The 16901-nt window shown below is 42.5% G+C and overlaps 1 protein-coding gene across 1 annotated transcript in view; it reads right to left on the bottom strand.

The window, feature by feature from the left end:
• The window catches only part of LOC137439710 (protocadherin-9-like), a 431655-nt gene that overhangs the window by 388340 nt on the left and 26414 nt on the right, over positions 1-16901 (bottom strand). The window contains exon 2 of the mRNA XM_078768284.1: positions 15407-15792. Within this exon, the coding sequence (XP_078624410.1) occupies positions 15407-15792 (386 nt within the window). The remainder of the gene's footprint in view (positions 1-15406; positions 15793-16901) is intronic.

Here is a 16901-nt window from a genome sequence, read left to right as displayed (position 1 = left end):
CTAAAGAAGAGCCTATGGTGTCCTACGTGTTGCAATATGACAGAACTAGGGTGCGACCTTTGACCTTACATAAAAATTGGAATATTTACTGGGGATTATTTATAAGGGATTATTGCAATATTTACAAAGTGAAGGGTTCTAAAAACCGCAACAACAACAACAAAAAATATATATATATATATTGTTGCGAATCCCGAATTCGTCGACGTACTAAGGGGGGGGTGTATGCCCCGTTTCCCCCACGAACTCCGGTTCCACTGAGGCCGCCGACCGCGATCGACTAAACTCGTGATTGACGGATTGCTAAGCAATTCCGATCGCCAACCTCCCAGTCATGCGCCGAAGAGTTTGCTGGTCAAATATTCCCAAATACCTTCAAGACACACAACCGGAGAAACCGGGGATCGAACCCTCGCTTCCACACTTTATCGGGTGCCGAGCGGATTTGCACAGTGTGGAAATAGGCGTTACCTAACGTGATTTATGGACCTGATTCATTCCAAATTTGGTCTCGGATGATGCTAGGCCAATGGAGAAAAGACGTACCCGAACAGGTTGGAAAGTAACCAAATGTACAGCCTTTTATTTAGAAGGCACAGAGAAACTGAGACGAAGATGGTGGTGATAAAACCAAATAAACCAAAAAACCAATAAACCAAACAGAGACGAAGCTTATCAATTTCTTACCTAATAATAAACCCCACTGGCGCCTTCACACTCACACACTCGCACACTCGCACAGGGAAAGAGACACCGGTTATTTGGCGTACCGATGTACGTGCTGGGATTGCCTCAAAGGTGGCCGCGTCTGTGCGCAGTTCGATCCTCGATGTGAAGCCTGGATAAGGTAATGTCCGACGAACTTCAACGCAGGCAGACGAGCTTCAGCTCAGGTGAGTCGTGGAAGAAGCCAACGCTTACAGGTCAGACGGATCAGAGCGAGAGATCGGCGAAGAGCGATAGGTGTCGGGCGTGGCCGCAAAAAGCAACAGAGGAGTGTTGGCGAAGGACAAAGGCAAAAGCAGGAGTGTCGACTGGTGGAGCCAAAAACAAGAGAGTCCAGAGCAGGAGGTCATGGTGCAGCAAAATCCCAAAGCATGAGAGTGAAAATGCGCTGGACAGGGGTTTTATCAGACCCACCCACACCTTCAAAATGTTCCACAGCCTCCCATTGGCTGAGATTTGTCGCATGTTGGCCTTCAATCCTTCCTTCTCCCAGGAAGGTTTCAGTTTTCCTTCCCCCTTTCATTCGGGGAGGTTCCCCACCCACTCGGTCGCTTGCTGGTGGTGTTCCCGATCCGTCCTTGGTCACGTGGGCCTGTTCCTTTGGCCCCGCCTCCTTGCACATCTAAATGGCTTCCTTTAACCACACAAAGGTTTCAAATCCTGCCTACTCAACGCATATTTGGTCTCTAATACTACACAATGGAAAAGGGCTAATCTTTACATTCAATAAGAAAGAACTAACTACTGCAGGCTACATGTTGTCGTGCAATTAACTATAGGGGGTTTACCTTTATGGCAAAACCGCAACAATATATATATATATATATATATATATATATATATATATATATATATATATATATATACAGACTTGGCATTTAATATGGAATATTTTTTTTTTCTTGACGGGTTTACTTTCTTAACTCAGTGTATCAATCTGGTGAGTTTCTTTTACACTTTGGTGATTTATTTGTTAAAAGAACCATGTCACTGATTGTCTGTCGCAGCAAGAAGTCAACAACAGGATTATACCATAAGGTGGCGTGGCAAAATGTACGGACAGGTGCATTTGATGATTGGCTTCACAGTCGGGTATACAAGGGTTGTTGTGTTCTGTATTAGTGGAAAACAACTGCTGCATGTCTCCAAAAGTTATTGCCGCTTCCTCTGGAGATGGTCCATCAACTCGACAATGCTGTTTGTCATGGAGTGGTGGCTTTACGAAATTACGGCATGAAACAGCGTGCTATTGCTCGGCAGTATGGCATCACTCACGGTCAGGTGTCAAAGATCCTGAAACGAAATGCTCAGAGGGGTGTCCTACTCCAATACCGAGGCCAGGACGTCCCCGCAGAACCACAAGGAGGGATGATCGCCAGCTGCACCGGTTAGTCTGCAATGGCCGTACCAATTCAGCTAATCGGCTTAGGGCTGAGTGGCAGCAACTGACAAATGTGCCTGTATCCAGAAGGCTAGTCAACCAACGACTGGTTCAAGCAGGCTATCGTGCCAGGCGTCCCCTGAGCAAGACACGCCTGACCAGACAACACCGCCAGCGCCGATTGCAGTGGGCCAGAGAGCACCGTCAATGGCAGCCAGGACACTGGAATCACGTGATCTTCAGTGACAAGTCTAGATTTCTGGTCTATCGTCAAGATGGCCGCATCCGAGTGCGCAGACAAGTGCATGAACCCTACAACAAAGATTGTATAGTGCCAAGAGTCCAAGCTGGAGGTGGTGGGGTGACCGTTTGGGCTGCTTTTCATGCAGGGGGCAAAACTGACCTGGTTGTTCTGAATGGAAACCTGAACCAGTTCACGTACAGGGCCATTCTGGAAGAAACATTGCTTCCATTTGCTCGTGCAGCCTTTCAAGGAAACTTTGTCTTCCAAGATGACAATGCACGACATCATCGTGCTCGCATGATCCAACACTTTCTTGCTGACCGTTGTGTCGAGCATATGGAGTGGCCTGCCATGTCTCCGGATATGAATCCGTTAGAGAACTTGTGGGCAGAATTAACGCGTCCAATCGACCACTTTGACCAGCAGCCGACCTCTGTGCGTGAATTGTAGCAGGCTATTGTCACTGCATGGCAAGCGATTCCTGTCCAAACCTTGGCAAATCTCGTGAACAGCATGCCTCAACGTGTGCGTGCTCTCCTGAATGCTCGTGGTGGTTACACGAAGTACTGAACTGTAATTTTACTGTCCGTAATCCCAGTCGTAATTTAACTTTTGTTTTTGTTAAAAAAAAAAATTGGCTAATGTGCAAAATAAAGAGATACTTCTGGAAAAACGTACAGAAGTTAAACACAGTACTGTCCATGAATTGAGTTCGATATCAGTTTACATCACTTTCAAGGATCCATTTATTTGTTTCGAAATGTCAAATGTGGTTTTTGTTTCTTTTAAAGGTCACATTAACAAAATCAAGAATAATTTCAACATAATTCCAATGAACTTTTGGTTCTAAGACATCTTGAAAAGTAGGTTCACCCCCACAAAAAAAATATTCCATATTAAATGCCAAGTCTGTATATAGTCTGTTTCACATATTAAACAGATCGTCGATCCTATTGGGATAAGTAGAATTCCATCTTTACATTCAGAGGCATACAAACAAAGCATACATGTTTTTGCAGAAATGAACACAATAAACCAATCCAAAATACTTTGAGTTCAAAATCAATGAAAACATTTTTTGAAAAATAAGTACTAATGGATGAAAAATTACCGGTAAATGAAACTTTGGCAAGCATTATAAATCAGTCGTTTTATTCGATAAACGTTACGCAGCACATTAGCAAAAGCATTAATCGAGTATTTTATTGTAAGATCTCTATACTCCATTCAGTTCATCAAATGGATTAAAGTACAAAAGAAGAAAAATAATTGAACTAGCAGGATAGCTTCGGGGTATGCACACTCGCCGTTGAGCTTTATAGCCTGGGTTCCAACCCTGACCAAGTTACAAACCGCCACCCTGGTGTCTTGTGTTCAAGACGCTGTCCCTCAGATAAACGTTAATCCAGAGGACCCATCCACCCACACTGGTCCGTGGGGGACATTAAAGATCCACGAGGCGTGTTTTGGAATTTATAGGCAAGTTATCACCGGCACCATGACCAAATGTAAAATTCCTGCCCAAATCACCTCCCAGTCAACATCAGACCTGACCAACCGGTTCATGAAAGACTTAGGCCAAAATGTTCCACAGATGATTCCCCTCAAGAAGGTGGGAACAATTAAGGGCCATTAAATAAATAATAGAGAATTAACAAGATGGATGAAAACTTTATAACAAAATATATATAAACAGCTGAACTCAAATATTTTCCCCAATACGATGTTGTCATTTATAGATTCAATATTTCGTCATACTCTAATCTGATAATACCTTTTCACTCAAAACTTCCATCTACACTCAGATGGATGACTCGTCCTCATTCATCCCTCGCTTAGTCCTCATCCCTCGCTTATCCTCGAGTCCCATGGCACACTTCTCTCTTTCTTCTCTCCCAATATGTTTTCTTTTATTGCAAAACTCCAATTGCAATTCCCCCTCAACGTTTGAACAACTGATGCTGCCCCCTTATATAGTCTTACCACATCTCCCAAAATAATTCCCTGAAGTCATTGCACCCACTCACCCTGTAACACCTAAGCCCCATCATACTCCAATCCACTCTTCTGGCCATCAATCAGAGGAAGCCCCCTTCAGCCCTTCCTACTCTCATTGCAGTCTGACCTGTCCTGCACGTTTCTAGGACAGAGACCACCGATACCGTTTATGGAGAGCAGGCGAACACCTAAAACAAAACGAGCAGCTTATGGCATAGCAAATTTGGATTAAGTGCGTCAAATGCAAATGTCAGCCATACTATTTTAACAGGTAACCAGCATGTGGGGGTGGGGTGTTGGGGGAACAGTGGGGTCGGGTGGGAGAGAAGGAATCTGCACAGGTACAAATGGCCTCCTCCTACATCAAGGTTCCTTGTAGCGTATATCCTTGTACATCATCTCCTTCTTGGTAATGCGCATTGTACTGGGATTTGATTATGGTTTTTAATCCCGCTTGTTGGATCACAGCTGAGGTATGGCTGTGCCACCAACACAGTGCCCCGGTGTGAAGGGGTTTGGAATATTGGTCAATTTTGGGCAAGGGACCAGCACATAATGCTCAACTCTTTTCAAGTGCCATGGTGGGATCCGTAATGGCCACCAGTGAACACAAGCACACACGACACACTGATTAGGCCATTCGAACGGTATAATAAACAAGAAGACGTCATGCGGAGCATGATACTTGCAAAATACGCCCCCCCCCCCTCCCCCAAAGTTTTCCATTGATACAGCAAATTGTCCATTTCATGAAGATTAAAATTTACAATCTTGATCAAAGCTCGGGTGAACAGGATGAAAAGTGACGATTTTTCAGATGAAAAATGATGATTTTGGAAGGTTGACCTTGAGTTGACCTTTGACCTTTTGACCTCAAAAATAGTTAGTTTCCCTATTTAGTGACTCAATGTGCAAATGCTGTTCAATTTTCAAGTCAATCGGATGAAAATTGAGGATATTGAAAATTTGGTCTATGTTGACCTTTTGGCCTATGTTGACCTCAAAAATAGATGGTGGTTGAATTCAGTGACCATATATATATAAATCCTCTTAGAAGTTCAAGTCAATGAAATGAAAATTGGTGATTTTAGAAATTTGGCCTATGTTGACATTTTGGCCTGTGTTTACCTAAAATATAATACATGGTTGATTTCAGTGACCAGATATGCAAGTCCTCTTCAAATTTCAAGTCATTTGGATAAAAATTGAGGATTTTAGAAATTTGGCCTATGTTGACCTTTTGGCCTATGTTGACCTCATGTATACTTGGTGGCTGAATTCAGTGACCAGATATGCAAGTCCTCTTCAAATTTCAAGTCAATTGTATGAAAATTGAGGATTTTAGAAATTTGGCCTATGTTGACCATTTGGTCTATGTTGACCTCAAAAATACTTGGTGGTTGAATTCAGTGACTGGATATGCAAGTCCTCTTCAAATTTCAAGTCAAGTGGATGAAAATTGTGGATTTTAGAAATTTGGCCTATATTGACCTCTTGGCCTAAGTTGACCTCAAGTATACATGGTGGTTGATTTCAGTGACCAGATATGCAAGTCCTCTTCAAATTTCAAGTCATTTGGATAAAAATTGAGGATTTTAGAAATTTGGCCTATGTTGACCTTTTGGCCGATGTTGACCTCAAGAATACTTGGTGGTTGAATTCAGTGACCAGATATGCAAGTCCTCTTCAAATTTCAAGTCAATTGGATGAAAATTGAGGATTTTAGAAATTTGGCCTATGTTGACCATTTGGCCTATGTTGACCTCAAAAATACTTGGTGGTTGAATTCAATGACCAGATATGCAAGTCATCTTCAAATTTCAAGTCAATTGGATGAAAATTGAGGATTTTAGAAATTTTGCCTATGTTGACCATTTGGTCTATGTTGACCTCAAAAATACTTGGTGGTTGAATTCAGTGACCGGATATGCAAGTCCTCTTCAAATTTCAAGTCAAGTGGATGAAAATTGTGGATTTTAGAAATTTGGCCTATATTGACCTCTTGGCCTAAGTTGACCTCAAGTATACATGGTGGTTGAATTCAGTGACCAGATATGCAAGTCCTCTTCAAATTTCAAGTCAATCAGATGAAAATTGAGGATTTTAGAAATTTTGCCTATGTTGACCATTTGGTCTATGTTGACCTCAAAAATACTTGGTGGTTGAATTCAGTGACCGGATATGCAAGTCCTCTTCAAATTTCAAGTCAATCAGATGAAAATTGAGGATTTTAGAAATTTAGCAAAGTTGGTGACATTTGGCCTATGTTGACCTTTTGACCTATTGACCCCAAAAACATGAGGCTTCTTGCTTTTGACCAACTCTACCATTTGGTGAAGTTTCGTGAAGATCGGTTGAAAATTGTGACCTGTGGGCCGGTGACAAACAAACAGACAAACAGACAGTCAAACAAACAGACAGAACCACAAACACAACCGACCAATATACTTGAAAAATCTTCGATTTTGCAAGTAATAATTATTGATGCACAACACCAGACTGGCGATTTATAGGTGGATCAGGAATCAAACGCAATCGAGACAGCTCAAAGAAAAGTATGCTGCCTCGACACCATCCTATCAGCCAAACACATTTGTTCCTCTCTTTTACACTTTAGCTTGTAGCAGTGATAACTTCAGATACATCGAATAACACAGCACTCGCGTTAACTTGGGGGACTGCAGGGTGACTTTTTAATTCAAGAATCCCAAATAAAATACCCAGACACGAAAATCTATATCTGTTGGGAACCTAAATTACCTAATACAGTATTTTGTGGAAATGTAGCCTAATGTTACAGAAAGACCTAACATGATCTTGAGAGTTATCAGGTATCACGTGATTTATCATGTGAGCCGACAGTGACGGTTTTCACTCAGTCACACCATGGCGCTCTCTCTGGAAGAACGAGTGTTTCTCGTCAAACATTACATCAAGAATGCATTCTTTAGGGAATGTCAAATTGAATTTTAAAGTCGCTTTGGTGGTCGGACAAACCATCCAAATCAGTGATATGGAAACTGGTGAAGCAGTTCAGAGAAAGAAACAGGCAGTTCCCAGCTGATATCGTTTTTAGTGTATGAAAAATATTTAGGGTTCTCCAATAAAAAAAGAAAATCACCCTGTATAACGCCACTCATATACCTGGTATATGAGTACGAGTATATACCACTCATATACTCATACACCTGGAAAATACCTGGTGTTGGCCTAATGGCTAGGGTGGCAAACTTGGGATCTTAAGGTCCTGAGTTCGAATCCCGTTCAGCTGTTTAATTTATACCAGGTGGGGTTGACTCAGCCAGTTCCTTCCGAGGTTGGCGAAAAGAGTACCAGGGTATTGGGTCTTCTCCCAAGGAGGTTGGTGGCAGGATTTGCACTCCGGCTGCCGTAAAAACACCTCATTCCGTAGCATACTCAGTAGTGTGTGTTGGGATGGTGGCGAGGAGCCGTCCAAGGAGGCAGCGACGTGCTGATCCAGTGTACACTCCCATATATATATATATATAACGTATATGTATATAACGTAATGCCACTCGGTAGAGCACATACCTCTGCCAGGTCGAACAGTTTACGTTTTGTATCCCACGGATAGGCCGGACTAGAGTCCCTGTATATAGAGAGTTGTGTCAACTCAAATTTGGACGCCATTTTGTGTCTAAGTGTGTCGGATTAGATATACATGTACATTCGCGATATGGGGTGATATATTCTAAACCTGCTAAAAAAAAAATTACTACACATATTTAGTCTTATTATTACATACAGGTGATATTTGTTTTGTCAAAAACTCAGCTATTGCCGTAAAAAAGAGCTGTGTGGTGATATTAAAAGTGGTATGGCAATGCATATTACAAGCCAACACTGCATATAAGAGCTAACATTATAAGTAAGACAAACCAATGCTGTCGTTCTCTGAATTTTAATAACTTTTAGAAAGGAGTGTGGGCATATCCAATATTTTTTAAAGGGTGCCGAGAGCAATTCCGGTGTAGGACTTCCAGCCGACATATAGTCTAACACACGTAAAACAAATTCTGTACGTGGTATTGCCATATTTCTATAGTGTACAACTTTAGTTTTATCGACATTTATAATCAATTTCCATTGTAATGATTTAACAAGCTGCAAGTCAGCAGAGTCTCGAGGAGTCGATCGCTTTCCAGCTCTTTCGTCTGACTTTCGCTTCCCAAATTTGTCTTCTGACTTTATCACTTGGAAATCTATACATCTTATATTTCCCAGATTGGTTTGAACAACCAAAAGCAGAACAACCAGTCATTTTGTTTGGCAATAAACAACATTCCCGTACCAAGCTGACGTTCACGCACGGTGAAGTTAGACACAAAATGGCGCCACGAAATCACGTGACCAGAAATCTCGGGTCAGCGCATGGCACAACTCTCTTTATACAGGGACTCGAGGCCGGACCTGCAGCCAGACCTTAACCAAAATCTAATCCGTTTATCTTGTCCCCAACTCATCCACCTAGTTTTGTCATAATCCGAACACAACTTTTTGAGATATCGTTTTTGGCCCTATCTCCCAACGGTGAAGAATCACTAAAATTGGAGTATCCGGATCTGGATCTTCACCCAAATCGAATCGATTCAGCCTGGTCAAACACCCAACCTGTCCCCCAAGTTTTGTCCGAATCCGTCCCCAATTTTTTGAGATAATTATCTTGCCCACAGACAAAACAGACAGACAAATAGACAGAAAAACAGACAGGGGTGAAAATATAACCCCTGTCCACCCTTGGTGGCACAGGTAATAATCCTTTGTTTTTTTTTTATTGTTTTTTTGAGGTTAGCATTCACTTCGCTAAGGAATACATTGGGCTTGCGAAAACTATGGTGCTCGGACACATTTTTGTCAATGTAAGGCATATAGCATTCTCTCTCAAACTTATGCTTTAAATCTCAGCCAAAATGCTAGAAGTTTATTTTCTACAGTCGATGCAAATCCACAATTTAAACTCCCTCTACAAACTGTACTTACTTTTTCCACATGCGGAATTTGCATTTATGTTTATTTCAATTATACAATGGACTACAAAATGTAAATGTTTCATGATATTTGTTATATTATATCACCTTTATCTTTCAATATTGTTGAAATGAAGATCAAATAGCTGTATGTTGAAATATGTTGAAAAGGTCAAAACTTTACATGGGGTGTACTTACTTTTCACGTGACTGTATATATATATATATATATATATATATATATATATATACAGACTTGGCATTTAATATGGAATATTTTTTTGTGGGGGTGAACTTACTTTTCAAGATGACTTAGAACCAAAAGTTCATTGGAATTATGTTGATATTATTCTAGCTTTTGTTAATGTGACCTTTAAAAGAAAAAAAACCACATTTGACATTTCGAAACAAATAAATTGATCCTTGAAAGTGATGTAAACTGATATCGAACTCAATTCATGGACAGTACTGTGTTAAACTTCTGTACGTTTTCCAGAAGTATCTCTTTATTTTGCACATTAGCCAAAAAAATTTTTTAACAAAAACAAAAGTTAAATTACGACTGCGATTACGGACAGTAAAATTACAGTTCAGTACTTCGTGTAACCCCTACGAGCATTCAGGAGAGCACGTACACGTTGAGGCATGCTGTTCACGAGATTTGCCAAGGTTTGGACAGGAATCGCTTGCCATGCAGTGACAATAGCCTGCTGCAATTCACGCACAGAGGTGGGCTGCTGGTCCAAGTGGTTGATCTGACGCGTTAATTCTGCCCACAAGTTCTCTATCGGATTCATATCCGGGGACATGGCAGGCCACTCCATATGCTCTTCACCACGGTCAGCAAGAAAGTGTTGGATCATGCGAGCACGATGAGGCCGTGCATTGTCATCTTGTAAGACAAAGTTTCCTCGAAAGGCTGCACGAGCAAATGGAAGCAATTTTTTTTGTTGTTGTTGTTGTTGCTTTTTTGTATACTGAATCGAAGCTCGTGAAAGAGCTGACATTTACTTCACAAACAAATCAACCAGACAAACAAAATATATAAAAAGAGGGAGCGGAAGACAAGAGAAGGGGAAGCACACAAACACTTGAGAGCACACAACATTGAAGAGCAGGGAGATGTGTGGGAGGGAGGGGGCTTGGGGGGAGGAGGCGTGGGAAGGGGGGGGGGGGGTGGGAGAAGTATAAAACACAAGGACACCAATGACTTCCAGGACAGAAGTTGGTATTTCAAAAAAGTGGAATTGGGGTGAAATTAGCGGGGATAGAAAAGATCAAGGTTTTGGATGGGGGAAGATAAGAGATGGTGGTGAACAGCTGTTTTAAAGACCTGGAGGGTGGACTGGGATTGAAGAGAGTGAGGGAGTTTGTTCCAGAGGCGGGAGAAAGGAGGAATGAAGGAGTGAAGGTGAGCAGAGAGTCAGAATGTTTCTTCCAGAATGGCCCTGTACTTGAACTGGTTCAGGTTTCCATTCAGAACAACCAGGTCAGTTTTGCCCAATGCATGAAAAGCAGCCCAAACGGTCACCCCACCACCTCCAGCTTGAACTCTTGGCATTATACAATCTTTGTTGTAGGCTTCATGCACTTGTCTGCGCACTCGGACGCGGCCATCTTGACGATAGACCAGAAATCTAGACTCGTCACTGAAGATCACGTGATTCCAGTGTCCTGGCTGCCATTGACGGTGCTCTCTGGCCCACTGCAATCAGCGCTGGCGGTGTTGTCTGGTCAGGCGTGGCTTTCTCAGGGGACGCCTGGCACGATAGCCTGCTTGAAACAGTCATTGGTTGACTAGCCTTCTGGATGCAGGCACATTTGTCAGTTGCTGCCACTCAGCCCTAAGCCGTTTAGCTGACTTGGTACGGCAGCTGGCGATCATCCCTCCTTGTGGTTCTGCGGGGACGTCCTGGCCTCGGTATTGGAGTAGGGACACCCCTCTGAGCATTTCGTTTCGGGATCTTTGACACCTGACCTTGAGTGATGCCATACTGCCGAGCAATAGCACGCTGTTTCATGCCGTAATTTCGTAAAGCCACCACTCCATGACAAACAGCATTGTCGAGTTGACGGACCATCTCCAGAGGAAGCGGCAATAACTTTTGGAGACGTGCAGCAGTTGTTTTCCACTGATATAGAATGCAACAACCCTTGTATACCCGACTGTGAAGCCAATCATCAAATGCACCTGTCCGTACATTTTGCCACGCCACCTGTGATGTAATCCTGTTGTTGACTTATTGCTGCAACAGACAATCAGTGACATGGTTCTTTTAACAAATAAATCACCAAAGTGTAAAAGAAACTCACCAGATTGATATACTGAGTTAAGAAAATAAACCCAAGTCAAGAAAAAAATATATTCCATATTAAATGCCAAGTCTGTATATATATATATATATATATACCAGTATTACCAGTATTATAATAGTGGTGCTAGGGTTCATTTAATACTAGAATTCATTTAATTCATTAAAATCATTATTACCATTTTAAATATTTTTATTTTCGTAATTTTTTCTAGAATACATCTATTATTTGCAGGTGAAGTGGAAATTGACAAATTTCTTGACTACTTGACAAAGAATTTCCCAACAGGTGGATTGGACGTCGGGGAGCCGTTGACTGGCCACCACGTTCGCCCGATCTCACCCCTATGGACTTCTTTTTCTGGGGATGTGTAAAAGACAGGGTTTTCGCACGCAAGCCACGTTCTGTTGATGCCATGATTCAGTTCATATGGGAGGCTTGCCAGGAAATTGATGCTGATAAAGACCTTTGTGCCAGAGTGTGCATGAGTGTCCACACTCGACTAGTGGAGTGTGTGAATGCCGGGGGCAAACAGTTTGAACATTTGAGGGATTAATATGTTTATTATTGATATGTTTATTATTGATATGTTATTATTGATATGCTTGTATAATCAATAAAATACGTTTTGTGTGCACGTTTTGTTTTTCATTACTGTATACCTACTTTTGCAGCCCCCTGTATATATATATATATATATATATATATATATATATATATATATATATATATATATATATATATTGTTATTGTTATTGTTATGTCGGTGGGGTAGGGATTACCTTAGGACAGGTGGGATGTATAAATTAACATGCCCTGGATGTCGGGTAATAACCATCACCATGTAGTAAGTTTTGTTTAGCCGGTTGTCGCGTAAGAGTGAATAATTATGGCCATACGAGGATGGCCCTTGTGTTAACTAGTTGTAGGGATTATGTTAATTCCCCTATTCGTCAAACCTCAGTGATATATTTCCTTGGTCCCTTTTGGCACCACACCATAGACACATAGCCAAGCCACGCAATCGCCCACATTTAAACTCACTAAATAACAATAAAAACCACCAGGAAGCCAGGACATTGAGCGCTGCCGCTAATTACACTATTGGGAAACACACATCGAGGTCGGGCAGGCCGAAGACACGCCCCGAGGAGCCGTGATTGGCCAGGGCGGAGTAAGAAGGCACTCACTGATTGCCAGAGAGAAGAGCGAGAAAGAAGCTGCACGTTGAATGGTGGAGAGCGGGACAATGTGGTGGTGGCCTGCGGGCATTGGTGGAGAGGCAGAGAGGATGTCACGAGACGGTCGTTAAAAGAACTCTCGGACCGACATTTTCTCTCTTCTCTTGCATTTTGCCCTGAACGACCTCTTGCTCCCTTGCACTCTTGGGCCTGTTCACGTTCCGGACCTCGTGGACCAACAGAGTTCAGAGATGCCATCGGGAGATGTGCAGAGGCAGCAGGAAGAGCCGCGGCCCGAGAACTGCGGTTCTCCGCGTGGACGAGGGTGGCTTGCCGCTGGAACACCACGAGGCCAGGGTGAGCGAGATGCCCGGTGAGGCCTAGCAGCACGCGAGCGAGGCGGACTGAGGCCTACTTCCCCGCCAAGGCAGGGACCGCGTCCGGATTCCCATGCAGGAACGGGGACCTGAGACAGGTCTTGACGAGGTGCCGGGACAGCCGATTGAGATAAGTGCATGATAACCTACACGTATTTTATTTTCCAGTTTATTCGTCTGTGTGCAAGTCTGGTGTGGGGAACGTCCCATTTAGGATTATAGTTAGCGCGCATTTTCTTGTTATCGGTATTTTTCATTTAATAAACCCTTTCGTTATTTTCTGTATTTTATAAATCCGTTTTGTTTGAATTATTTTCCGCAGATTTGGGAACCGATGGCAGGACCACAGGTAAGCTCTTCAGCTTCCTCTTCTTCTCTTTCTTCCTCCGGCGCATATATATAAAGTCCGCATTTGATCGTCGCCTCGGAGTTAAAGCTTGCTTTGGCTATTCGTGATCCCTGTGGTGTTCACCTGGGGAATCACGTGACAATATATATATATATATATATATATATATATATATATATATATATATATATATATATTATATATATATATATTTATATAATTATATTTATATATATGTATGTATATATATATATATATATATATATATATATATATATATTATATATATACACACACACACACACAAACACACACACACACACATCTTTCTCTCTCTGTAGCCACCATTCCTAATCATACCCAACTGCTCCAAGATACTGTGTCTTTTGCACCAGAGAAGGTGGAGATGGTTCTGGCAACCCTTGACTCGGACTCTGCCACTAGAGTTGACATAAAATCGCAGTTGACATAAATCATTCCTTTTCTCCAACAGCCTCATCCTCGATCATCAATTCGGATTCAGACCTGGTCACTCCACCTTGAACATGCTGCTTCTCCTCACTCAACTATGGATGGAGACTTCAATATCAGTCATGAGATCAGAGCCATTTCTCTGGACATATCTCGAGCTTTCGACACCATTTAGTATCCCACATTTCTCTCCAAACTGTCTGCCAATGGAGTCGAGGCCAACTCGACTCTTGGACCAATGACTTCATCCACTCTCAAAGCCAATGTGTGGCTCACTGGAACCTTTTCTTCTCCTCTCCCTCTCAAGGCTGGAGTGCCCCCATCGTGTTCTAGGCCCCAGCCCATTTGTAATCTTCATCAATTAATTTATCTGACTCTGGAAAATTATGTTAATCTATTTGCTGATGACTCCACCCTTTGCAATAACCATCCCACTTTCTTCAGACAGACAGGCAGCAGCCTCTTTCCTCTCTTCAAGCCATGAAAAAAGCATAACCTGGTCTAACACTTTGATTATGTCTTTCAATCCTGAAAAATCTCTCAAACACGCTCTCTCCGAAAGGACCGTACCGCAAACCCTCCCCATCTACTTTCTCAACATCCCTCTGGTAGTTCAGTCACTCATGATCTGTGATTTTTCTTGTGCAAGCCGCATTTCAAAGTTGACCTCCAAAGCCAGACGCCAACTAGGCATCCTCTGTCGTGCAGTCCTTCCTTGGTACATCTGAGCTCAGATGCACCTACAAAGCTTTAATCCACAGCTTCATCGAGTACTGCCCTCTCCTCTGGACTGGCTCTCCTGCCTCACATATTGCTCAGCTTGACGCCATGGAAACCAAGGTTTTCAAGATCATTGGAATCTCTCGCGATGAAGCTGAGTCAATGGGCCTATCACTTCACCATCGCCGACAGGTCAGTCGTCTGTCTTCTTCCACCTCTTTTCGGGTCTTGCAACTTCTGTCCTCTCAATACTTTTGCAACCCAGTAACCCCTCCCTCATGAAACTGCCTAAATTCAGAACCACTGCTCACCTGCCCTCATTTATTCCTCTTTTTCCCATCTGTGGAAAAAATTTCAACACTCTTCAATCTCATTCTTTGCTCTGGGTCTTTAAGACAGCTGTTCACTACCATCTCAAAACATACCCCATTCAAAACCATATTTCCTACACACTTTAAAGCACCCCCACATCCCTAACCCTACCCATCCCTATCTTCTAGCTTTCACGGGCCTTGATTATGCATACAAAACAATACTCCTCAATTTTCATTTTCAGACAAGAGTGATTAACAGAAAATTGACAATTTAGAGTATTCATCAATTATTCTTTCAGGTAATCACTTTTGAGAGCATCCCATTGATCACACAATGCCCTTACCTGGGTGGCATTCCTCCGTCCTTCGCACGGAGATGAAGCTCATACATTTCTTGCTTTTCACGGTCCAACGGGGCAGTGACCACGAGCTGGGGTGTACGATCACCATCAGGTCCTTCCCGTAAGACCAAGGAGAATGGAGGCTGCCTCGCCATACCTTGGTTCACCAATGGTCTTCTTCCAGGCTCAAGGTCATAACTTTGGACAAAGTTGTCGCCAATGTCTCGATCAGTCGCGGCAGGAACAGGGAACTCGCTGCCGACTGGAGAGTTCTCGGGCACGGTGATGTTGAGGAGGCTGTTGGGAAATGTTGGCGAGTTATCATTAATATCGTCGAGCTGTATCTTCACCTTGACGAGGCGGAAGTGCTCATTCGGAAGGACAACCACCTGCAAAACAGGAAATATTATTTGTGATGTGTGAATGTGGCCTGCACACAAACTACATTTCATTCACTCATTGCATGCCAGGGGCCAGTTAATCATAGACATGTGACAGTAGAAACTGTGTGGAGGCCTTGGCTAAAGGCCAAGTTCACAAAAGAATAGGCAAGCCACGAGAAAGACCCTGGACCTCGAGAAATCTTGCTCACAAACAGACAGACAGGGGTGAAAAAATAACGAGAAAAAAATTGGAGATTTCTGCATCAAAATGACAGTGAAGTAATCATATTCTTACACTAAATAGGAAAGTAGGAATTACAATAACTAAAATCAGCAACCAGTTGCCACCAACACTTTCTTCAACAACGTCGTCAAAGCAATGAACTAACTGGTTTATACTTGATGAAACAAAATGATCGATAAAGAGAGACTAAAAGACAAACAAATGCAGAGATGAGGCCGAAATCACCTTTGACTGCAATCATGGGATGCTTACGGCAAGTTGATTCCACATGACGGACTTTCTCCGCACGATTGTTTGAGCAATTGATTGTTTCGAAGGAAGGCACAAGAAAGTGCAATATTTAGTGTAATCTCAGCAAGGTTTCTTTGTGAAAGCATGTGGTTTTATCAGTTCTATGATATTGCCTCCAAAGGCCGAGTTTAATACTCTGTAACGTCCAACTGTTGTTCTTTGTACTGTTAATGTCACAAATCTGTTCCAGTGTCTTCTCGTCCATATGCACTCGGTCCTGCTTCATCGATCTCACGTGTTTATCTAGGCCTCGGCAAGACCGTACCTGGCTATACCACGTACTCCGGAGGATACCAGGATAGCATCACTTCCTTCTTTTCTTCTCTCCTTTTCTTCCATCCCCTAAAATTGGCTGCATGTTGTACCATCCTGTCAATTATGAGGAGTCCACATGTGGGGTGTTTACAAAGTTTTTTTTATGCAAGTTGAAACTTTAATAACTCTTGCATACACTTTATAGAAGCAAACTTTAACCAGCAAATTAAAGCATAGTCTTGTTAATTCAGCCAAAGCAGTTTCACGTGAGCCAAGGCAGTTTATTCCTGGTACGTGAAACACCCTGCAACCTTTGCCAGATGCC

This window comes from Myxine glutinosa, chromosome 14 (assembly GCF_964187855.1).
Source record: "Myxine glutinosa chromosome 14, kmMyxGlut1.1, whole genome shotgun sequence".
NCBI classification, from domain to species: Eukaryota; Metazoa; Chordata; class Myxini; order Myxiniformes; family Myxinidae; genus Myxine; species Myxine glutinosa.
Note: the sequence above shows the minus strand (reverse complement) of the source record. Positions and strands in the feature narration are given on the sequence as shown.